The following is a 24,825-nucleotide window of genomic DNA, read 5'->3' on the forward strand; positions in this document are numbered from 1 at the left end:
TTGTTACTCTTTATCGTGTCTACTACATGAGTGAAAATGCGAGAAAGTAAATGGAAAAATATATTGAATATCATTGATATGGTATATCACGATGTAACAATATATAAATATACATACACATACTAAAGTCGAAAGCAATTGTACAATAAGCAATTGGTACGATACTCTAAGCACGATGTCTAGTATATAGGTCTACATTAGTCTCTGCACTAGATTAACAACATGACCTGAGTATATGTACGAGTAAAAATCCTACAGTGTGATAACGACTACAGGTAGTTATGTTAGGATCAGATTACGCAATAACTACAAGTCTGCGTATGATTGACAGTTATCACAATACATACCAGCATTTCCATTGTAGCCACCCAATGACAGTCGGTATTTGTCTCTCTCATTACTGATTCTAAAAGATCCATAACGGCTGTGGTATGTCGATCCTTCCTTGTTTGTCTTTTCTACTAGAAGTTGGTATGACTTTTGGTTTGTCAATTTGTATATTTTATCGTTGCCAATCCAGTGGTCTCCTGTTAGAATTCCAAAACCGTTCTTGTACTCATTCCACTTTCGATAAAAGTTGACGGAGCTACTTGTACGTCGTTGCAAAATCTATAAAGAGAATATACGAGTGTATCAAAAGCATGTGTAATGTATAAATTGTCTCATTGTGCTAAAATAATTTTCAGAAAGTAACTGGTGTAGTTCAATAATAGGATTGAGTTAAACTGATAAGAGGATGAATCAATTTAATCTAGTGCCTGGATTATTTTATTTAAATATTAGTAAGGGAAGCCCTGTCATATGAAAAATAACAATTTTAATATGATAAAGCTTTTGTTTGTCAATAGCCTAAACTTACTGTCCATCTCCCATTAGACAAACCCAGAGCTTCGAGCGGGATAAATGGTATAATTTCCGTTATTTCTTCTATCTGCTGCGTAAAGATCAGAACAATCTCTCGGTCTACTACGGGTACATGTAACACCATTGCCTTCAAACCATTCGTTACAGTAACATCGATGAACATTATTTCGCTTCTCGCAGGTTGCGTCTGCACTACAACTGTACTTCTCACTTGTAAGTACGTTACTGTTGCAAGTTATCCGTAAGGAATAGTCAGAATTAAGGTATGTTTCACTCTCCTGGTAAGATAAATGTAAAACGACATATTCCAATGAAGTAAACGGAATTGTTATATGACACATTTGTAACGCATTTGATGCTTCACTGAATTGCTACTACTACACGTTAATGAGGGTTTCATCATCTTGCCTTGTATTTATACTAGTTTTCAAACTATAATTATTGTGTGCAAGAATATGTAAAACCGAAACGGAAATGAAAATAAATAATCATGCAAATTTATTATAAATCAAGAAAACATAAAGTTAATCAATTTGAATCAAATGGCAATTAGTAACGTTCAAGTGGTATGTCTTATGAATCTCAGACATCAAAATTACCAAATAGATGTAAGAGCCACATTTACAAAACAATCTTTACAAAGGAAGCATTTAGCCTAACTTAAAATGTTCATAAACAGTAACTGTTTGACGCTTATAAGGCTCATGTGTTTATGGAGGACGTGGGGGGGGGGGGGGGGGGTGAATAACAACAGACTCTGAAGTAGTCGACTTCAAAGACCCATGTGATACCCCTCCATCATTGTATTTTGGCTCTTATGCCTCGGAGGATGATGAAAAGTCATGAAGTAAACAGGAACTGTTTTTCCAGAATCTTTGCTGCTTATAAGTCTAGCCTTATATGATGTGTAACGCAAAGAATAGTTCCTATACCAGGGACGACAGTTTATCTGTTAGGTAAAGTCAGGTCTGTTCAAGAGCGTAGGAACCGGGGGGCTGGGGGCGCCATCCCCCCAGTGAAAATTATGGATGGGCGGAAGTATCATTCCGCCCCCCCCGCTTCGCAAGTCAGAAAACCCCTTTTTCATTTCCAAATGAGAAAAAAAAATCTCATTTGGAGCACCAAATTGCATCTAAGGCCAGGTGAAAATGCAAAATTATTTACAAAATGGAGTCGGTGTCGTAGTGTGCTACATTGCAACAAATTGCATCTGAGGCCACCTGGAAATGCCAAAAAATTCCAAGGGGTAATCCCTCCCCTTAGACCCCTCCGCCAGGCCGGCCATCAGTCTCAGCCCCCAACTCAAAAGTACCTTCCTACGCCACTGGGTCTGTTCGCAATTTGTTGCAGAGTTGGAGACCGCTTGGATGAACTCTATGGAGTGGAACGTACGGTTAAGAATTGTAATGGTTTTGTCAAAGCCTAGGCAAAGCTATATTGAGTTGGACTGATCGAATAACACGAAATGTTTGATATGAATACTTCAACTATATTTCTCTTCATTTGGTAAGCCCCTAAAAAATTGTCTCCGGTGTCCCGACAACACCCTCCCCCCCCGAAAAAAAACCCTGCTTGGCCGGACTTTTCATTTTCCTACTGCTAATAAAATTTAAAAATCGCGAAATTTGTCATTATTTTGGGCGCTTAACTGGCAGCGCTGGCTTATATTCCCACAGTCCAGTTGGGCTGGAAGTATAGCATATATAGTTCACCTTTGCTCTTATAAGAATATTAAGGGTATGACCCTGGGCTCGTTGAAGGGAACTCTCATGTAGGGGGTCTGGAGGTCCGGACCCAGAAGAAGAAAAGATAAATGTGACGTTATGCATTTATAAAGTAGATACTTGTAGGCAGTAAATTAGGTCTAAGGAGACTGTGACTGTGTGATCATATATAACTACCATACGTCAAAGCAGGGACTTGCTACAGGCACCTTCGTCAAAGTTACTATCACGAATCCCTTGGAGAGGGAATAGACTACACATGATCAGGTTAAAGGTGGGTGAACCATCTGTACTGTAAAATGTTTACTGGTGATCACATGATCTTAACCAATTAGCTTACAGGTATATGTAGCAGCGTGTGCACAGGACTTCAAATGTTCAATCCGGAGGGAGAGGGTAAGGGGAGGGGAGGGGGTTCTAAAATTCTTCCGACTGATTTAGGTAGGGGGCATAAAAAAGGGAACAGTGCTGCACTTGGTTCTAGCCGAAAGGTATCATAACCTCCAAAACCTGAGACCAACTCCATTATGAAGGGAACACTTCTTTTTCGTGTTTATTCAAGGGCATATTAACCAAAGCGAAAGCTAGTTTGAGATGAAAGTCTTCTTTGAACGTCTACGTCACAATGGTATTATAAAATATTAACTGGGGAGATGAATAAACGGCTCTGCTGACCTGAAAATGAGACAAATTGACTGTACACAATATGTTTGTAACAACTGTAATAGGATCGAATCGACAAATATATTTGAATATTCATATTATCGTAATGTTCAATTTAACGTCATTGAAGGAGATATTATCAAGATCAGCGTAAGAAGTGGAAAGATCAAAAAATTACATAAGCACAACGAGTCGTGTACACGGGCAAACGTGAGTTTACATTTTAGAAATTATATCATTGTTTTGCATCTATATCCCCTTTACTAAACACATTTATTGAAAGCGGAGTTATTGGTCACACCTCTCTTTAGATAGGTCCCAACAAACGGACTTCGGCCCACCTTTCGGGCCCGCCAACCCTCCTTAAATTTCAGTTCGTAACAAAGGTTACAGTCCGTATGGTGTCATATAAACACAGGCGGCCTTAATTAAAGTTATATTCTCTTATTTTTGAAATTGGGAGGGGTTGTCTTTACCCCCTGGTCTTTAAACAATTATTGAATTATCTCGTTCCAATATTATTTAAACATGTTAACTTCAAAAATTATAGATTATATAAATAACTAAATCCATATCTCGATAAGCATGTTCAATATACCATACCAATCAATATCATCGAGGAGGGGTGGTGGGGGGATGGATAGAGGGGAAGTCCGGTGGACGACGGCTCAGTCCACATGAGAAATGATCTGTCGTTGGCTGGAATGTTGGACAATTGCTGGTTTTAAAATATGTAGATTTTCGTGTTTGGTCGCCTACTGGTGATCATGTTATCCAAAACGGTGTACCGACTATAACTATCAATCAGCTATCTAAACCGTTGCGATTTTTGCTTGTTATTGAACAATAACGAAAATGAATATAAAATCAACACAAACATTTGCTTTTTAGGGAGTGTGTCAGTTTAACAAAAGGACTAATAAACTATTGGTGGCGATATATGGTTTTCTTCTTTTAAAGTTTAGAGACATCTATTTCGCAAGGAACAGATATATTTTGATAAGTTCTTTGCATATTTCCAAATAGTGTTTTGTTTATAATCTTCTTACGGTGGCCCAGAAGAGACAACCGAGTTGTACTGTTTACCGCTTAAATTTGACGAATATTGTCAAATTAACGAGTTGGTGATTTGCATGTTTATTTGTTTACATTTACAAAAAAAATGATATTTGTCGAGTTTACACGTTACGATAACATAACATCTTAAAGAAAATTGTCAATTCGTAAATTTTCGAGATTTGACGTTAGATTTAAATACGTCAATAAACAAGCTAATTGATGACTCGTCAAGTTACAGTTAATATGACATCTTGACATTACATATCAAATTGTCCTCATTTGTCCTCTCAGAACCACCGTACTTTTCAGAATCACTTGAAGGCCTTCGTGTGGAAAAAAATAGAAAGCGGTGGCAATGACATTTATGTATTGATTTACCTCTATTGTGTTTGAGTGTAGCTTTAAACAGTTGAAGGTCAAATTTATAGAAAACTATACTATTAAATTAAAGCTCTAAATTAATTTCTAGTAAAAGAAGGCAACTCAGTGTGTGTAAATGATCGCCACAAACTGTCGTAAATATTCCATACTGATAAAAAATAAAACATTACTCAAAATTGGTTATTGACTTTTTTTGGAGATTGTTATGTCAACGGATTTTATTTTCACTGATACTCTCGTCGGTGATAGATAACAAACTTAATAAAAACAGAAAAAGTATGGCTATTCCATGTGAATGATTATTTTGGACTGATGAAACAGGAATACAATTTAAGCTTTATATATATATATATATATATATATATATATATATATATATATATATATATATATATATATATATATATATATATATATATATATATATATATATATATATACACACATAAAATATTTAATGTCTTTACACAATGACCTAACCTGTAATAATCCAGATATAGACAAAATCATCACATTGGATTGTCATTAAAATGTTGGTGAATTGGATCATGTCAAAAGTAAGATTTTCAATAAAAATTTAATATACGTTTTGTTGAAAATATTTTTATTTATACTCTGTGTTTTTTGGGGGTTTTTTTTTGCTTCCACAGATTTATCCGAATTTAAAGTAAAAAAAAAAAGACAAAAAAAAACTATAAAGACAAAACAATAAAGACATGCATTAATGTATTCCTAATCAACGTACCATTGTAATGCAAATTGAAAAGCATAATTATTTAAAAGCAAGCAACCAGAATGAGCATCAAGTTATTTTTAAAGTGTTAGAAATGTTCTCTGCATCTGCACTAAGTTATTCCGCTAGTTATATGACATTTATTTTTATTTATTTATTAATGATAGGATAAAATAGAGGATTTGCCTTTTGCTTTTCTTCCAGAATATAGCTTATATAAGAAAAAAACTACAATGTAACAAACTGATTTAATGCATGAGAACATACAATTCTTCAGTGAAATTGATTTATTTGATGAGGCATTTTAGTATTTTGGAAAAATTCTTTGTGTGACTAGTTGTCTGGACTCAAAGACTAAAGAAACATCTTACTACGAGTTTACTTTGAGTATTATTTTATGAAAATAACTATTATTTTCCCTCAGACTTCACATCGGTCACAATTACAAAACTAATGATTATTTTACATTATTCGATTGAATTGGAAAAGGTAATTCAGATGTTACCAAAATGGCAATTTATAAGATCTTAAAAAACACCTTATACGTATGAGTAACGTCTATGGCATTGGAAAGCGACTTTCAATCTTTTAAATCTTCTAGTTTATACAATTCAAAGATCATGTTCGTAAAGAAACAGTATCATTTTTAAACAGTTAAACAAGTCTCACACATTCGACAAACAATACTTTATAGGTGTTTCATTCTTACTCACGAGAATTAAAACAGAAATTTCAAAAAGTGCAATGTTCATGAAAGTGAGTTAAACATAAATTTATTTTGTTGTTTCTTGCATTAATTACTTGATAGAAATATTAGCATTTTTTGGGATGTGCACATTTTTTGTACTTTCTTATTATCAGGTAAGGATATATCAAGATATCTAAACTAACCCCATTCACTACTAAAATCTCATTTACTTTCTTTCAAGTTTCCCCTTATCTTGGTATCGTTATAGGACATTAAGTATGAGTTAGAGGAGTTACCTCTAGTTAAGTGTTACTATACTTCTCGTTTTGACATTTTCATAGAGGAAATAACTTTGATCTCTACTTATGATATCAATCGTATTGAACTGTCACTTAGAAAGGCATGCGATAGGAGACGTTCTTTACAACTTTATCATTTTAAATAAAATAAATGAAAATGTCTTACATTTCCTCCGCTCTTATATCCATGATCTATAAAAATTGCGGTTAAAACAATTGTTGTTATCAAGTTAACTAAGCCGAGTATCGTTATTATAATTACTAGTTATTTTTAATTTAAATTGATGTTATTCAACCTTGTTTCCTTGAAAATGTACATGTCCAAATTAGTGATCTTTATGTTTACGTTTTTTTACAAAATGCATTTCAAAATATCTTAATGCCTTGTTGCAGACTGTTTTTCCAACATTGCTACATAAATAATGATAAATTTTAAAGTGATATCGATGAGCATGTGACGGAAGTAAACATTTAGGTGTTCCCTGAGAAAATTTAAAGCTGCAAATTTCGCATTTGGATGATAGTTTGCAGAAATACTATCAAGTTTAAAACTGAGCATTGTTTCAAATTTGATGAAATTGAATCGGACCTACCACCCTTTGAAGTATATATCTTATTTAAAGGATATACCTTATCATTATAGTTTTGTTTACAGTAGTTACCCAACTGTTGACTATTTGTATTTGAAGTAAATTTAAGCATCTTTCTGATTGGATTATGACATAGAAATATTTTGCTGTTAGATTAGTCAACGCAGATGTTGCTTTGATGGATTCATAATGATAACTTCGACGAATACAAGCACTAACGAGCCTGTTTGGAAATCATATCAAAATAACAGAGCCGACAAAGGAAGTTGCCTTTAAACAAATGGGAATCAAGTTATTCGTTGTATTATTAACAAAAAACATTAGAAACACATAACCATGCAAAAAGTAGCGACTGTCGCTCTTTATCGATAGGGAATCCCATGTCTGGATATTTAACAAGAAGATACATTTTCACTTATGAAATCTAGAAATAACTGGATTTTATAGTTTAGCTTGTAGTTATCGCTGAAATGATTGAATTTCAAAGTGTTAGTTATTGTACTTGTAGCCAAAATTATGGAACATGAATTTATAAACTTGATTAATCTACTTGTTAATTAAGTTCAATAATTGATGAAATGCAGGAGTTTTGTAACGTGTTGATATGTACCTCAGAAAGGTGGGCTTGGCTATTAGAGGGTAACCGTGTGCATTGATGTGCTGTAAAGGATATGTGGAGAGCGATATACTCATAGTTTGAAAAGAGATTACTTTTTGCTGGCCATGTCACGCAACTTGATTGACTTTTATTTGTTGGTGTGTAACAAAATTCGTTTAAGATGAATATATGAATGAGCTTTTCTTCTTTGTATTCTACATGTGAGCAAATATGAGAGAATACCTTATTTAGGCATAGAAAAACCAATTGGTCTAATTTAGTTTTTTTTTCCAGTATGTGTGGTTCAATTAAAGACGTTTTGTTGTATGTCGAAACACTGTTGTTCTTTCGCAAGGTTAAAAATTCTAAGTAGTTTAAATTGAAGGCCTTTAAAACTGAACTTCATCAGGTATTTTTATCGATGATTTCCTATTTAATGGAAAAAGTTTTTACTTCAGTTTGTCACATCATTTAATATGAATAGAGTTAGCTCAGCAACACAACTTATATTATTTTCGAAACAGTGGTAAAATATTTAAAAAATTAAATAATAGAAAGACTTACCCTTTCTGTTCCAAACGAGTTGCAAATTGTCAAAACAGTCAAACAAACTTTGAAAAGCGTTTCCATAATTTCGGGTCTGTAGAAATGTCACGCGAAAATATATTCGATGAAGTGCAAGATGACAAATGGCACAGTCTCTCTTTAGGGGTGATCAACTCCCTACTGAAATGACCGCAGTAGTGGTATGGATGTCCATTAAATCCATCATTTTATTTAAAATATGGTTTGGATTATAGGTACAGCTCATACGAGGAAATGTTGTACATTGGCCTCTGTGTTAATTAGGCTAGTGGTCATGCGCAATCTAACTTAATATTATTTGTAGCTATTTGCATCTTGAACTTTCACTCTATATATACAGTAAGCTTCAGTTGCATAATGTTGAATTGTCCTTGTTCCGATAAATATAGCATAAAACCTATTGTATACTAATTGACTATCGTGTCTCTAGTTCCAAGGACAGCAGTGATATTGCAATTTAATAACTCTTAATGAATTTGGTTTTTAAAACGAGTATCGTGCTACGTTTTAAGTTTTTACGTTCAGTGTGGTTTATGATCAAAGGTTTTGTAATTGTGCGTAGTTGTGATGTCAATTCTACCAAACCGATAAAAAGAGTAGGAATGCTGATTTACTTGTTCTGGTTGATATCATCCATATCTATAAGAACCCTTTATGAGTGGTTATGTTAGCTAAGTTACTTTGCTTTTGGTTGGAAGGCAAAATTAAAGCAGTATCGAAAGGACAGGAAGTGATACTACTAATCAACACTTTATAACATGCATGATCTAGTACAATACATATTATATACCGTGAAATGTACGGTATGATCTATTCTACACTATCAATATGTATATGTACAAATATCTAATTAACACAGTTTGGAACATTCGAAGTTTGTCAGTGGTATGCTATATGAACAATACTTCCTTGTTTTATGATGCCTACGTCACACCCTGTTTGCGGAATCGAGTATCCTCACATCTGATTGAATAAACATGTCAGCTGTTTTGTTAGGCTTTCACTGAATTTTTATTATCTGTAAAAATTACATCCAAACTGACTGTAAACAATAAAAAAAATCTTTGTCATTTATATAAGATATTGAATCTAAGGAGCTTGTTTTGACATTTAAAAAGGTATACTGATATCAGATTACAAACTTCTCTTTTAATTAAAATATTATTTTAATTTGTGGCAAGAAAGGCTCAGGGGGCTTTAAAACAAGTCAAGGATGCAGAGGAGAGACAAGTGGTCGAGGAGAAGGCTAGACGTGAGACCTTATTCGTTCCCACGGGAGCAAACCAAACGTAAAAGTTTTATAAAAAAAACATTCTAGTTCAGCTGAATTATTTCAGATGAGCTATAGCGATGCGCATGCTGCGAAAATTCTGTCACTGTTTTCCACCTTGTTTGAATGACTGCCATTTCGTCATTTTTCATTCGATTTGACTGATCGTTTGTCAGAGGTTCGAGTGACTTCATCTTCTTTATATGCCCAAATCTGCTGAAATGTTGTGTATATAATGTTTGAATAATGGTGAAGCAAAGTTGCTTGGAAGAAATGTTTGTTTCGTCATCTATGGGCCCAAAACCGGGCCTTCTGTATGTAATGTTGGCCACAGATCATATACAGTGAATAATGAAATTTGTTTCACAACTATTTACTATTCATGACCAGCTTGCGTTTTGTGTGAGTAGCAAAATGTCTTCCAACTTAATTTTACCGTAATTTTGGGAAATAATTCCACCCGTGGGAGACTTCATCATGTCAAATATTTAGTTTCTATGCAGGCTTTCTGTCTACTTCGATGGCATACTCTGTACAAGGACTACTTGGCAGATTTGCAATTTGAACTTTTTCACGGTTGTATGTGGAATATGTGAAAATGACCTATATTGTTGGAGCCGATTTTCTCTGCGGTACGTCGATTGTAAACAAGTTGAAGGTCGTTCTATTATTTTATAGGGGCAATTTTAGGACAGCGCAATTTAAACGTGATATCCACAACATTTTAGCAGACTTAGCAGAGGAATACTTTTTTTTTTTTTTGCGTTCTAATATTGCATGAATTAAAACTACGAAGTACATATACTGTTGGATCTTTGTTTTTGCAATGGGGCACAGTTTATCCCTAGTAATTAGTATAACGACATATTGTATACAATATGTTCGTGACAGTGTTTCTAAGGAAAACAGGAGATTTGAGGAAGGATATGAAACCCGATGTGTCTGCTTTGTCTTACTGTTTTGCACAAACAAATGGATAAACCGCTCCAAAATGTTGTCATTCAAAAACAAATTTCTCAGCGTTGCTTCTCTGGTTGGATACTTGCTGGTAGCAAAGGATACTCAGCCATGTTTTTGCGGGTGTGCTGGTGTGTGCGCGCGCTTCTGTGACACTTGCGTAGGTTCGCGATATCTCCAACGGAGTGATGGATATTTGTCATACTTTCTATGTAGATGTATTACAGTAAGAAGTTGTGCTCCATCTTTCTTGGCACTGACCTTATGAATACTAATGAGGTGATTGGATCAAACGTAAAAATCTTTACATTACTATAACTCCAAAACCGTGATTCTGACTGTAGATAACTTGGGATATTGTTGTTGGTTATTAACTAGCCCATGTAGGCCCAGATTTACATTTCCACATAACATGCATTTTATGACACATTCTTTGGGCCCGTTTTTGGGCCTAGTGGCCCAAATTTTTTCCACGTAAAAAGCATGTTGAGGCACATTGTTTGGGCCCAAATACTTGTAGGACCACTTGGACCCACATTTTGGAGGGTCCAATTTTTGGGGGAAAACTATATTTTGAGCCACTTTGAGTCAAATATATTTGTGACACAACCTTAAATCAGACTGTAACCAAACTTGGAATGCAGTTGTTAGTTGATAGCTGGTATGTGTGGGCATAAATATTTTGCTATTGATTGATGACATAAAACACTTAAAGATTCTACTTAGCAAGATACAGTAGCGCCTATTGAATTCTTTTTATCAATCGTTCCATATGGTGTGTATCGTAATAGTCAAGGCAAAGAGAAGAATTTGAGTGATATTAATATTTCAATAGCTGTCCCGGCTTTCAAGATATTCAATGTTAATGTGTACTATATCTTTGGATACACCTTACTTAGGTGTAAAATTGATGATGGCGAATCCCGCGTATTACGGGACTGAATGTTCGGAACCAAATAATTTTCCTTTAACTTTATGTTAACGAGGTAGAATTCTTGGATAACTTTCAATACCACTTTTGCTGGAAAACAAAATGAAATGAAGTATCATGGTTGCCTTTGTACTTTTGATCTGATGACATCACAAGGAAATGTATATTGACGTATCGATAAACTGTCATCAGATTCTTTAATACATGAAACTAAGGCGTTTTGTTATTGACCTTAGTGATTATCTGTGTTATTGCATGCTAAAGGAGCTATATGACACAATGCTGTTATATAAAACAACGATTTAAACACACCCCACCCCAATACACCATTACACTTAATTATGGAAGAAATTAACCCCTTCAACAGAATATAAGATTGAATAGGAACGTATTTGATATTGACTAAAACTTCAATTCAACAATTATATTTACAAAACAAAAGAAAAACACGAGATGCAATTAAAAGAGAAGTGTGTCTACACAATCCATGTAACATTTTGGCTACACTATATATATATATATATATATATATACATATATATATATATATATATATATATATATATATATATATATATATATATATATATATACATATATACATATATATACATATACATATATATATATATATATATATATATATATATATATATATATATATATATATATATATATATATATATATATATATATATATATATATAATCTTCTGCGACAACCTAGAAACCACTAACAAAGAATACAAATTCTCACGTACACTTTCAAACTGCTTTAAATTGAAGAACAATGGCTCATTGGCATTACTTCTGTAAATATCATATTTCCACGAAGCAATTGGTGGGTATACATAAGAACTTCAAGATTTGTAAATATTTACTTAATGTTGCGTTGTATACACGTGTTTTTTCCAATGGCTTTACAGACATGACGATGAACGAAACATTTCCCCAAAGTTCCATTTCCTGCAGGAAAAGCCTATTACCTATGAAAAGTGATTGTATGGACAAGTTAATAGTTTCTTGAATAACGATAAGAAGTTAACTTTTCAAGATGCAATTTGATATAAGCAAAAGCTTCACTTTCTTACCACAAAATATAAGCTCTTGCAAAAAGAAATATTCAAAATACCACAATTATTCCAAACTATCCTTTTCAGGCCTATATAAGTCTTCAGACCAGTGTATTAAAATACAATTGATAAAGCAAAAATCCCCAAAAATGTAGATGTTTTCAGGTGAACTTTACTGTTAATCGTTTGCGTCCCTTTCTCATTCATTTATATAAGATAATGGCTAGTTATACTTCTCCATCAGTATAGCCCTACTTGTAATATCTAGCTATGGTGATTTACCGCCTTCAGTTTACTGTCAGCGTATAACATTGTTCTTCCATCGTTTCGTCAGGAAGTTAAAAAGAAGGACAGGGTTTGACGGGAAATTAGAACCTCGATAAGTCCTAGATTGGCTTCCTATATGTGCGGTCTTCTTCCAACCCTTTTTCTACAGTTTATTTTTCTTCTGAATACAGAAATATTTTATTTAATTTAATTTAAGTAATATTCGTTTAAACCACGGCTATTGACCAAAAATCACAGTTGTGTTTCCCGAAAGAGATCACGAGGGGAATAATCATATCAAGATGGCTGACTCATAGTTTGTACTGTACGATTTCAGTAGTCTCAATATCCGTGTTCACAGAGGTTTGGCTTCCTTGTTCTTCTGTCTACCGATGCGCATAAGAGACAACATTTAGAGGAAAATACCATTTTACTTTAATTCCTTTTCTAAATGAGTTACCAATGTTCAGTATTTTCTACCGTACATTCTAAATTACTCGATGCAAGGTACGTTATGTCATCGACAGAGATGAAAGTCATAATCAACTTGAATTCAGAGAAGGGCGAGTCACCAGAAAAGTTTTCACTCTTTCGTCAAAATGATCAACAAGTTTTATTCACTGTTCCAATTTTTATTTTTCCTGTGGACCACGAGCTGCCTCGTTTTTCGTGAATCGGTAAGTTCTAGGACTTTTATATTTTTTTAGTTAAACCCAACATAAATGTCAAAGTCTAATTTATTCTTCAGACATCGGTCGTAGTATAGATCTTTTAATGTACTTGAGCGATAACAGAATTTGACACTTAAGTTTTTATTGTTCAAAGATGATATAAGATATTGGAAATGGAGAATTGATAATTCCTCAAATCCATGAAATTTTCATATTTGGTATATTGTAGTGATCTGTATCGAAATAAACATGATTGTCTGTAACGCTTCAAAAGTCCAAAACAAATCATTCAAAAAGTAAGCGCAAAGGATATTGAAGTGTTTGGAGTAAACGTTCAAGTCGATTAAGATATACTTTTTTCAGATAAATTAAATACTTTAAATTAATTTTAAGCTCCCTATTAAAGAGACCCAAATTATAACAAAGTAAAAATGTTCAAATCTTGAATAGCATATTTTCCTGTTGACTTTATTTTAAAGTAGTATTTTGATTGTTTAAATGATGGTATAAGATATTGGAAATGGAGGCATCATAATTCCTCATACTCGATACAATGTTCATCTTTTGGAATCCTGTTTTTGTCTGTATTGAAGTAAAAAATGATGTTCTGTATCGCTTCAAAAGTGCGTGACAAATAATTCAACAAAGTAATAATAAACGCAACGGATATTTCAGTAATTGGGGTTAAAGTTTGAGTAGATTCAGGTACATCTTTTTTCAGATTAATTTAAGTACTTTATATTTATTTTACACAAAAGAGTCTCGAAATTGAAACAAAAGACAAGCAATCAAATTTTGAACAGCAAGTCTCCTTTTGACTATATTGTAACGAATCAAGAAAATTCCACAAAAAAAAAAAGAGATTTGAAAATCATTAAATATTTATATTTTTGGCAAAGATATTGTAATTAGATTTTAATTAAATTAAATATAATGCTCTCAAGTGTTTTCATGTTTTATATTCATCTCAGAAATTAAAAGCGTAAACATGTAGACTTTCTGCAATGCGTTGAAGAAGCCACTAGTTGTATGTAAATGTAGTAGATGATAGATTGGATATCAGGTATGGGATTTTTCTAATCTTTCAAATAAATTAGTTTATGGTAATATTAATAATAACTTAGTAACGCTCTGGAACCATTTAAGACACAAATATGAAGTGAAAATTAAAAGTTCCGTAAATATAATAGGTATAAAAGAGGTATAAAATATTTAGCTCTTGTTAAGTTAGTAATTTATAAACCAGTATTCCCCAGCTATAACTTAACAACAGCAATTTAACCTGTTAATTGTATATCTTCCCCACCGGCACAAATTCAGAACTTTCATGTGTTCATTAAAGACGTGCTCAAATTGTTAATATGATTAAATACTAATAATAGCAGACAAAATGCAGACTGTCATAAATGCAAGTTTTACCGATAGTATAAATCGATTACGGTAGTTTCAATTATATTAAAGAAACGTTATAGCTAAGATTAAGATGCCCATACTTCGAATATCTCGCTTCAGTTTCTTAACTTTATAAAAATTACGAGAAAAGAATGTTTTTAATTCATATTACTTCGTTTAAAGTTTTCATCCGTCTACTTCAATTCACATTGAAACTTATGATTTACTATAATGCTATTAATTTTGTATTTCAATGCTAGAATATTAGATCTTCCTTAGTTAACAGTAATCTATCAATTTTAATTAGGCAATGAACACATAACAAAGTTATATTTTAATTGAGTAACCAATTTAGCGTAAACTCTACATGATTTACTGAGGAGAAAGAAAGTTAAGGAGTTTAAATGAGAGAAGGCAAAAATACGTGATCTTTATATAATTTCAATATACAAAGACATTTTCGCAAAGTCTATGATAAAACTTCAAGCAACTAATTAAATATTTCTTAAGATTTGCAAAATTTGTCGAGCATTTGTAGTTAACCCATATATACATTTTTATATCCTTCAAAGATTTAGAAGAAAGCTAAACTCAACTGCTTCTTAACTTAATGTATTGCAGTCTTCCAAGGGCTATACAACTCTTTTAAGATAATACAAGGATAAGAGAAGTCAGAAAGTAAATAAAACATGTTCTGAATTTAAAATAAAAGGATAGACCAGTATACGTATATTGTATCTCGTCGTAATATGATCAATTAATTCATATTTTGTGTTATAGCTTCAAGAAAGTAGAATATTCTTTAATATCTTAAACAACACAAATTGCAAAAGTCGAAATGAAATTAGTGTAAAAGAGGACCTTTTCTTTGCCACGTAACGTTAAAGGTTCGGTTATGACTAAAAACAATTTTTTTTATTAAAAATGTTTTGGGCACCAATAATTTTTCAAACATAGAACAGTCTCTTCAAATGAAATTATTAATATAAGAATCAATGCCTACCGTACTTAGTATTAGTATTGTTCAGTATCGACTCATAACGTTATAACGTGATTATATTTTAAACTAGTACATTCCTATGAGACTCGCTTCACCATGGCGAAGTTATGTCAACCGTATGTAAGCTGCATATTACGACCTTCGTTAACGGAAAAAAATAGGAAACGGACGAAATGTGCACTGTCAAATTGATTACTAAGAGTAAAACGTTCAACTAAATACTGGTTAGATAAATTATTCTGCAACGTAATATGCAACCTTGTTGATGTAGGCCTAAACTTATTAATATTTGTTTTTACTTTCATAGACAAAAGTATGTGGTTTGTGGTTATTTTCGCGTATTGTTTCACAATTTCCCACCATGATAAGATTTGTTTTATTTACAAACAAAAATCAGGAGATCCTAAGTAAATGTGAAACATTGATATGTACTATAAAAATAAAGAAAACACATACTTTGCTTAATTCCAATGAAATTTGAAAATCATTATCGTTAATCATAGCTCATACAAAGTAATATGATTCCCGATCAATATATATTCTTGGTTCAACAGATCGTAACCTATTCCAACAAATGTCTTATCAGAATATTAAGTCCAAAGTCATTGCGGTTTCGCAATATAACCTCCGATAGCTTTTCTTGACTACTTTACTTAGAGTAAAACAATCCGGGATACAGGATACATTTGGAAGATCTTACATCAAACTAAATAGGCTGAGACTTTTAAAAATCTCAAAAATTCAATATTTTCTTGATTTGATCTTCTATTTGTTTGTGTCTTCATAATTCAGATAACAGCGACGAGATGTTTTTAATTTAACACTGACAGTATATTGCTGTACATTGATACTTAATATATTGACGATACGTTTGTACCTAGAGGCTACCTATGTGTATGTTAGCTCGGCGATACTATGATTAGTTATTGGTATACATTGCTTAACCGAGTATGTCATAGCAACTTTAAAAAGGCACCTGACTTTGCCTAAATTTGATAACAACTAACAGTTACACCAATCCCATACTCGTAGATACATAAATTTTACGTCTTTTACTATTATTTAAAACAACACAAAATTAAGTGTTACTTAGAAAGAAAAGAACAACCGTAAGATAACAAAAATGGAGGAAGTTTAATGCCACAACTTGTTGTCAGCCAGCAGAAGATTTTGCATTTTTCATAAACTATCTTGTCATTAAAATTTTCCTCTGAAGTTTAATACACCGTTTTCGTTTGTAAAAAAAAACAGGATTTCCTTCTAAAAATAAACTGAAATTCCGGAGCAATGTCTGTTTTTTTTTAATGAAAAATACAATAGTAAAAATTCATTTAAAGGGAATGTCACGTATAGGATTTTCTATAAAATATGTCACAATTTATTTATCCTGTATCATTAGCTAACAAATCTATACTTTAATTTGCTATTTCTGGTTCCGTTGTCACTTTAAAAAAAAGGTTGATATGTTTTTACAACATAACCTGAAACTAGATGTGCATTGTTCAATCTTTCTCACTTTATTGATTTTGTTATGTTTAATAAAGCTGGTACGAAAATGTTAAATCTTCTAACTCCCTTACACCTCCCCGGCCAAAAAAATAATCATATAGTTAAGTTTTCAAAGGCAACATAAAAACCTTATAAGAAATTTTCAGGATTTAATTCAGTAAGGTATAATTTTATTGTTTCCTTGTAGATATAAAAATCTTAGAGCATGTAAATGAAATAAGTGCATTTTCGCTTTAACTGTCTTGTCAATTTTTTTCTCTTTAGTGTAAAATTTCGAATGCAAAGATTGAGATTATTCTCTGTTTAGAAAGAACAACAATGCCTATATCATTTATTGTTTTGTCAACCAGGAAGGTTTAAGATTGATGAATGCAAGTAAGACCTGCAGTAGGAAGAGTTATCGTTGTAAAAACGTAAACACAACAGAGTACAATCATTTTCATCAGCTAGTCTAGTCTACACATTTAATTTGCATCTTAATTCATTATCATTCGAGCGTTGTCTAATGAGCCCTCGAAGGATTTATGAGTACTGATTATTTATAGTGGAGCTAGGCTGTTTATCTGAATTCTGTTTAGTGTTAACCTATACCATGTCTCTTTTAACGGTACATTACAAATATCTGTATTAACACTTCTAATAGATTCAAACACTCCATGCCTTGGCGATACATGTTTTCATCCTCCCACTCCCGTTGTTTGAGAGAGGAATGTGTGAGCTCGTTAGCTTAATGTTTGAAATGGACAACTCGAGTAAAGATAAAAGCGAGTCGAGTGATTTGTGTTCATCATCGGTCCCCCTCTCTGCCCTCTCATTTCAATTGGAATAAATTTTTCTTTCTAATTTTAAATGAACCAATTTCAATAATTTCAATTTCAATAGCAATATTGTTGCACCCATAGAGTAACTGACATCTTCGCTATCCCCAAATCTATCCAACCGGCAATCACTACTTGTTTTTTTAGTTGATGTATTCAAGTAGGCCCAGTAAGTATTTCCAGTAATACTTCTCAACGTAAATGGGACACATATTTCACATTTACTCCGTAATATAATGAAAACCTGTTTTCAAAAAAGTTTGAAATTTTTTTTTCAGAGCTTGATATCCAGAGGTCACTGATTCGAATCATGTTCTATCCAAAAGCTTCTTTGCTCTATTCCATTGTTTAAAACAACAAAGTTACTTTCCTGTTATTCATTTACATATATATATCGTTTTTCTTCGGTTAGAGTGCCCAACAGACAAGTGATGGATCTACTAATGGAAAGATATTAGGTGAGTGATGCTTACCCCTCTTGATTCCAAATATGTAATTTAAATATAGTAAACCCTTGTTACATTATATTTATCATGTAAACAACACATGCATTAGGGCGTGATTTTTTTTTTTTTTTGGGGGGGGTGGTTCGCCTGAAGTATTAGTGGACGAGAATGGAAGAGGAGGTAAGGTGTTTTGGAGCATTCAAATATCTATCTTAATTTAACAGTTAAACAAAACAGTCGATATAACTCATGTTAGATTTGTATGTATAGTGTAAAGTACGCAGTGTTAGGTTGTGCTGTTAGAGTAACTTTTTTTCTGCAAAACTACAAGTGTGAGACCTTTCGGATAGTTGAAATTAAGAACGTGTTGTATGCAATATATGTAAACCAATATCAAAAATGCAAAGTAAAAAAATAATGTAGACAATTTTTTATTTATTTCTTTGCTTTTTAGGTTCATCATCATTTTTCTTCTATCAACAATCGACTTATCCGAGAGATTGCAGAGAAGTTCAGGAGCAATGTTCCTCCCATAACTCTTCCGGTGTCTTCGAGATCAAACCAGATGGTTATCCGGATCCATTTGAGGTTTACTGTGATAACACTGACAGTTCCGGTGGATGGACGGTATGTCTCTGGTTTCTTAATCTTCTATCAACAATTGTCAGACTGAAACAATCATGTTCACAGCAGCTGGAAGAGTATTAACGATGTTACTAACATAGGCGTTGGAGGCGGGGGGGGGGGGGCTGGGGTGGCTGCAGCCCCACAACCAATTTTTTTTGTGAAACTTCGGGCAATATACTGAGAATATTTCGGGCACCAACTGAAAGAAGAAAAAATTGCAGTGTGTTTTTCAATATTTTTGGTGAAAATTCGGGCTATATGCTGACAAGTTTTCGGGCACCTACTGAAAAAAGAATAATTTGCAATGTGTTTTTCATTTTTTTGGGGTTAAAAAATTCGGGCAATATGCTGAGAATTTTTCGGGCACCAACTGAAAGAAGAAAAATTTGCAGTGTGTTTTTCATTTTTTTTTTGGTGAAAATTCGGGCAATATGCTGAGAATTTTTCGGGCACCTACTGAAAATGAATAATTTGCAATGTGTTTTTCATTTCTTGGGGGGTGAAAATTCAGGCAATATGCTGAGAATTTTTTTTCGGGCACCTACTGAAAAAAAGAATAATTTGCATTGTGTTTTTCATTTTTTGGGGGGCGAAAATTCGGGCAATATGCTGAGAATTTTTCGGGCACCTACTGAAAAAAAGAATAATTTGCATTGTGTTTTTCATTTTTTGGGGGGCGAAAATTCGGGCAATATGCTGAGAATTTTTCGGGCACCTACTGAAAGAAGAATAATTTGCAATGTGTTTTTCATTTTTTGGGGGGTGAAAACTTGGGCAATATGCTGAGAATTTTTCGGGCACCTACTGAAAAAAGAATAATTTGCAATGTGTTTTTCAATGGTTAAACTGATATTATTATTATCGTTATTATTGTAACGACTTCCCCAATAATTCTAACCAATATGGAAGGGTAATAACACGGAATATATAACCAAAATTTTTCGCGCTCTCCGCGCGCGTTCAACATGTTAGTGTGCATGTCAAATAGGCTTTCATCGGTTATCGGCATGTGATGTAAAACCGATGAATGCCTATATGATAGCACATTAACATGTTGAACGCGCGCGGAGCGAACAAAAATTGTGGTTATATTTTTCGGGCAAGTCGTTACAGCCCCCCCCCCCCCCCCAATCAAATTAGGCTCCTACGCCTATGGTTACTAATATCGGTAACAATGTTATATATGTTTAAGTTACATTGTGCTATTCATTTATTTTTTAATTACCTAAAGACAGAGACGGCTGTGCTGGATGCCAAATATTACGCATTGAATGAAAGATCAGTAACTCTCAAATCATTTCGGTAACGACTCTGTCCATAGGTAATACAAAGGCGCACCGACGGGTCTATCGATTTCAGGCGCGACTGGGACAGCTACAAGTCTGGCTTCGGGTTTCTCTCTCATGATTTCTGGCTAGGCAACGAGAAGTTGTCTTTCTTGACCAACCAGAAGAAATACCAACTGGTGATTGAGATAACCACATCAAGCGGTTACTTAATTCGGGTTTCTTACGATCATTTCCGTATAAGTGACGCCTTTAGTCACTTCAAGCTGGTCAACCTCGGAAACTATTCTGGAGAGAATACTGGTGAGTTATCACGGAAAAAATTAGATATAAACGCAATATTATACCCACATTTCTTAAAAGGCTATATGTGAAGATTACTTGTTTCGTGACGTCGTCAAACATTTCATTAGATGACAGATATGCAGGGTCATCAGGGGAGATTCACTGACAAACCTCTCTGGCCCATTTGGTACATAGGTCTATGGTCAACCATCGCTTTGATAAAAGAATACATCTGAACTTTATTTATCAAACACTTCATTCACTTCATTAGGTAACATACATTCCTAGTAACATTAATGTAATAATAATTCAAATTAATTTTATCTTACAGATGCCATAACATTCACTTCATTGACACCAGCAAAAGATTGTCAGGAAATTTATGATGATGGTTCTAGAAACAACGGTATATACAGCATCAAACCAACCGGATGGAACGGATCAGCATTTGAGGTCTACTGTAACATGACTGACGGAGGAGGATGGACGGTAAGTGTTATAGCCTACGATAAGCACGGAGATTACATTATGAACTATATAGTTCATTAGTAGATCTTGCACTGGAATACATTTTTCTGTAATGTAAGACCTTAATCGTAACCATTCTTTTCACCGATCTATGTCTTTTATTGGATTTTTCGTCATTTTCTTTGTCATTGTTCTTAATGATATTCGTTTTATATACAAGAACATTTTACATTGTACCACAGTCTATTGACATTTATGCTTGTTGCGAATATCATATTTTTTATTCTTTACCTCCATGATTGAGGAAGTTTGGTTTGTTTTACCTTTGAACTCATTAATTTGCCAGATGAAAAGTTTTTACGTATCAAATAACCTTAAGAGGGTAGTTCATTTTGAGAATATGAGATTTCAAATTTCACACCCGGGAGGCCACAAATATTATTCACGTTTGTGTTATTAACTACTTTTATCATTTTCAAATCTTTAAGGTGTTCCAGCGACGTGTCGATGGTAGCCAGGACTTCTACCTTGGATGGAACAGCTACAAGCAAGGATTTGGAAATTTAAGTATTAATTTTTGGCTCGGAAATGATAAACTTTATTACTTGACCAACCAAAAGAGATATGAAATCAGAATTGACTTAGTAAACCAATACGGAGCTCCATACTACGCCAAGTTTGACTTTTTTAGGACAAACGACGAAAGCGACAACTATCGGTTATCCGGTCTTGGGACCTACAGTGGAACAGCAGGTTTGTAGCCTACACATACCCTTTAATACTAAATATGATATTTTAGCCTTACTAGATAGTGAGACAACATATGGCAAACTGTTAACACCAACAAGTTATCTTTTGTTCGATACTACCCCTCTCTAGAAATATATATTACTTCAGTTAAGTATAATACATATTGACATCACCTTAAGGATGAAGAAATAGATAACAAGGTATGTAGTCTAAGCAAATGAAAGATAGATTATATTTGTAATTAATAGCATGAGAATGGAAATTGTATCAAAATAGGAAACTACCTACAGTTGTCTGTTATAGTTTACCATTTCCACAATCCTGTCAACATTGTTAAATCCCTTCAAAATTGCACCGGCTGGAAACTAATGATAAGCATCGTTAAACCATTAGTTAGAATAAACGACTAACTGATAAATACGGCAGGAAGGAAATTATGTCTGTATCACCTATTAGAAAAAGGTAAAAGTCAGTCTTCGTTCGTCTTTTAAAGTAGTAAATAACTGACTGACATGAAATGATCTACATATCCTTACATTTGTTAATCTCTCTGAGACGAATTCTGCGAGTGGGAGAGGGAGCTTTGAAAGGTTACATCTATTGCGCGAAACCTTTTTTTAACTTAAGTGAATGATATAAGTAGATAATGAAACATGCAGTATTGACAATTCCAATATCGCTAACAATACACATGCAACAATGATGTTAATTTATTTCATCACAATGCATACATGCAATTACACCTCTCATACATTGGTTTACAATAACAAACCATGAACGAATGTAGACACCAATACTACTGTGATTACTTAATAGTGCAATAACACAACAAGCGAATTTTACTCTGGAAAAAAATATGAGCTTTATGTGCATAGTTTATTTAGTAGGTCTATACAAAATGACGATTTCCGCTTTTGTAATCAGCTAGATATATATTTAACGGCTACATGATGATCCTCGATGATGAGATGCCTCTTAGTGATAATCACTGGAATGTAATGATCTAGTATGGTGTGCAATAAAAGAGAGAATTATAGTCATAGGTGTAAATCTTACTACTATAAAATATTTATCAACAACTAATACGGTATTTGGATTGTCAGTAACACTACGAACCGATAATAGCTATTAACCAAAGAAAAAGCACTGCAAGATCTTGTTTACCCTAACATTTTATTTAAAAGTTTGCATATTGGAGTTGAAGTTAAAATAATTAAGCAACCAATCTGAGTATATGTTAGTGCGATGCAATTACAACAAATGAATTAAATAGGGTTTAGCATGTGTCAGACGTACAACAGTTATCTTGATGGTTGGTATTGACGGTGTGTCTTTGTATTTGATTCTTTCTTCCAGGAGATGCTCTAAGTTATCACCTGAACCAGCAGTTTACAACAAAGGACCGAGACAACGACGCTCATGGTTCTTATAACTGTGCAAGTTATTATTATAAAGGTGCATGGTGGTACAATGCTTGTGTTTACTCTAGTCTGAACAGTATCTACGGGGATTATTATCTTTATTGGTATAACCTTCCCGGAAGCTATAATTATGTCAAATTTACAGAGATGAAGATTCGCCCTATCTAGAGATTGAAGCAGAGGAAAGAATAGAACTGTTGCATCGCTGATCTACAACAAAATACTTAAGAGATTCACTTTAAGAGGAATTGAATGTTTTTTATTTGAAAATAAAAAGAACTACTTGTCCAATTTGTAATAGCACTACTCTCATTCTATCCAAGTTATCTAATTTATCTAATCTATTTTCCCCTTAAACGTACGATTGAATATAATGAATATAATGAAATAAAAAGGAGTTTGATACGATATGTGCAATATTGCAAATGAAATAGATTAAATGAGAAGGAAAATGCTATTAAACAGTAGCGAACCCATAGGGGCAAGTGCCCCCCCCCCCCCTAACCCCTACTTCACATATTTTATTTAGAACAAAACACAGGGAAGTCCAACAAAAGATAAGAAACTTTATATTATATTATATTGACAGGATAAGCTAATTGTTTTTACAGTTAGGATACAAATGGAATTCATGGAGCACGCCTCCTATTGGTTGTCGAATAGGCTATTTTTCTTAAATTATAAAACAGTTTAAACAAAATGAGAAATCCACCCTGATATTAAACAAGATTCCCTTAATGGAAACAGAACACCCCTTTGTAGTAAGCCCCCCTTCAGGCTCTGACCCAGTATGTTGTTGGTATTTACCAAACCCCTCCCGCACCACTTTCAAATTCAGACAAACTTTCAGAATGAGTGGTAGTGACTAGACCTAATTATAGGTATAATTTAAAGTCTAAATATAACTCGGAATGCACCACTTGACGTCTATGAGGTTTAATTTTGTCTTCCTTCGGGAAATTCCCACGCCTCCTACATGGTGGTTGTTACAGCAGATAGGTATAATCTATGTGGTGTTATATAATTTGCGCCAGAAAACAGCTTCTGGGAATCTACAGGAAACGTATAACTCTAGAAGAGACGGTTTACGAACTCCGTTTTATGAATCTATTTCCCGTTATTTCTGTATACGTGTTTTCTCTCATCAGTGGTGGCGCCAAGGGAGGATGGGGGCTCCCCTGAAATCAACATGTTACCCCAGTCCCCCCACCTCCCGCTCGTCCCTCTAAAAGAAACCGAAACATTCTCTTTGACGGCCAAAAATTATTATTTTTGGATAGTAGTAGGCTAACAACACGCTGTAACTTCCTGGGCGTCGCTACCTGGATACCCATAGGCTCAAACACATTGGAACCTCTAAAATGTTTTTCTGTGCTTACGTTATATAGCTACAAGAGAGTTGTCTAAGATCACTGCAGCTTCTAGGCTCAGATACCTCCCATAGAAGTTAAAATTCATCTTTCTGATATGT

General features: G+C 33.6%; 2 protein-coding genes across 2 annotated transcripts in view; both read left to right on the forward strand.

Annotated features, from left to right (window-relative positions):
* The window catches only part of LOC139974004 (uncharacterized), a 222,187-nt gene that overhangs the window by 35,089 nt on the left and 162,273 nt on the right, over nucleotides 1-24,825 (forward strand). The gene's annotated exons all lie outside the window — the stretch shown is intronic.
* LOC139974007 (techylectin-5B-like) lies at nucleotides 13,248-23,718 on the forward strand. The gene is made up of 7 exons (XM_071980919.1): nucleotides 13,248-13,358; nucleotides 18,484-18,529; nucleotides 18,972-19,144; nucleotides 20,466-20,733; nucleotides 21,047-21,204; nucleotides 21,672-21,936; nucleotides 23,290-23,718. The coding sequence occupies exons 1-7, from the start codon at nucleotides 13,281-13,283 to the stop codon at nucleotides 23,520-23,522; spliced, it is 1,221 nt and encodes a 406-aa protein (XP_071837020.1). The 5' UTR covers nucleotides 13,248-13,280; the 3' UTR covers nucleotides 23,523-23,718.

This window comes from Apostichopus japonicus, chromosome 9, assembly GCF_037975245.1.
Source record: "Apostichopus japonicus isolate 1M-3 chromosome 9, ASM3797524v1, whole genome shotgun sequence".
NCBI classification, from domain to species: Eukaryota; Metazoa; Echinodermata; class Holothuroidea; order Aspidochirotida; family Stichopodidae; genus Apostichopus; species Apostichopus japonicus.

Bases quoted from the DNA above. Each gene is read 5' to 3' on its own strand.
- LOC139974007 (XM_071980919.1), top strand. From the start codon at position 13,281: ATGATCAACAAGTTTTATTCACTGTTCCAATTTTTATTTTTCCTGTGG. The intron at 18,530-18,971 runs GTGAGTGATGCT...TTTGCTTTTTAG, and splicing joins TACTAATGGAAAGATATTAG to GTTCATCATCATTTTTCTTC. The intron at 20,734-21,046 runs GTGAGTTATCAC...TTTATCTTACAG, and splicing joins CTATTCTGGAGAGAATACTG to ATGCCATAACATTCACTTCA.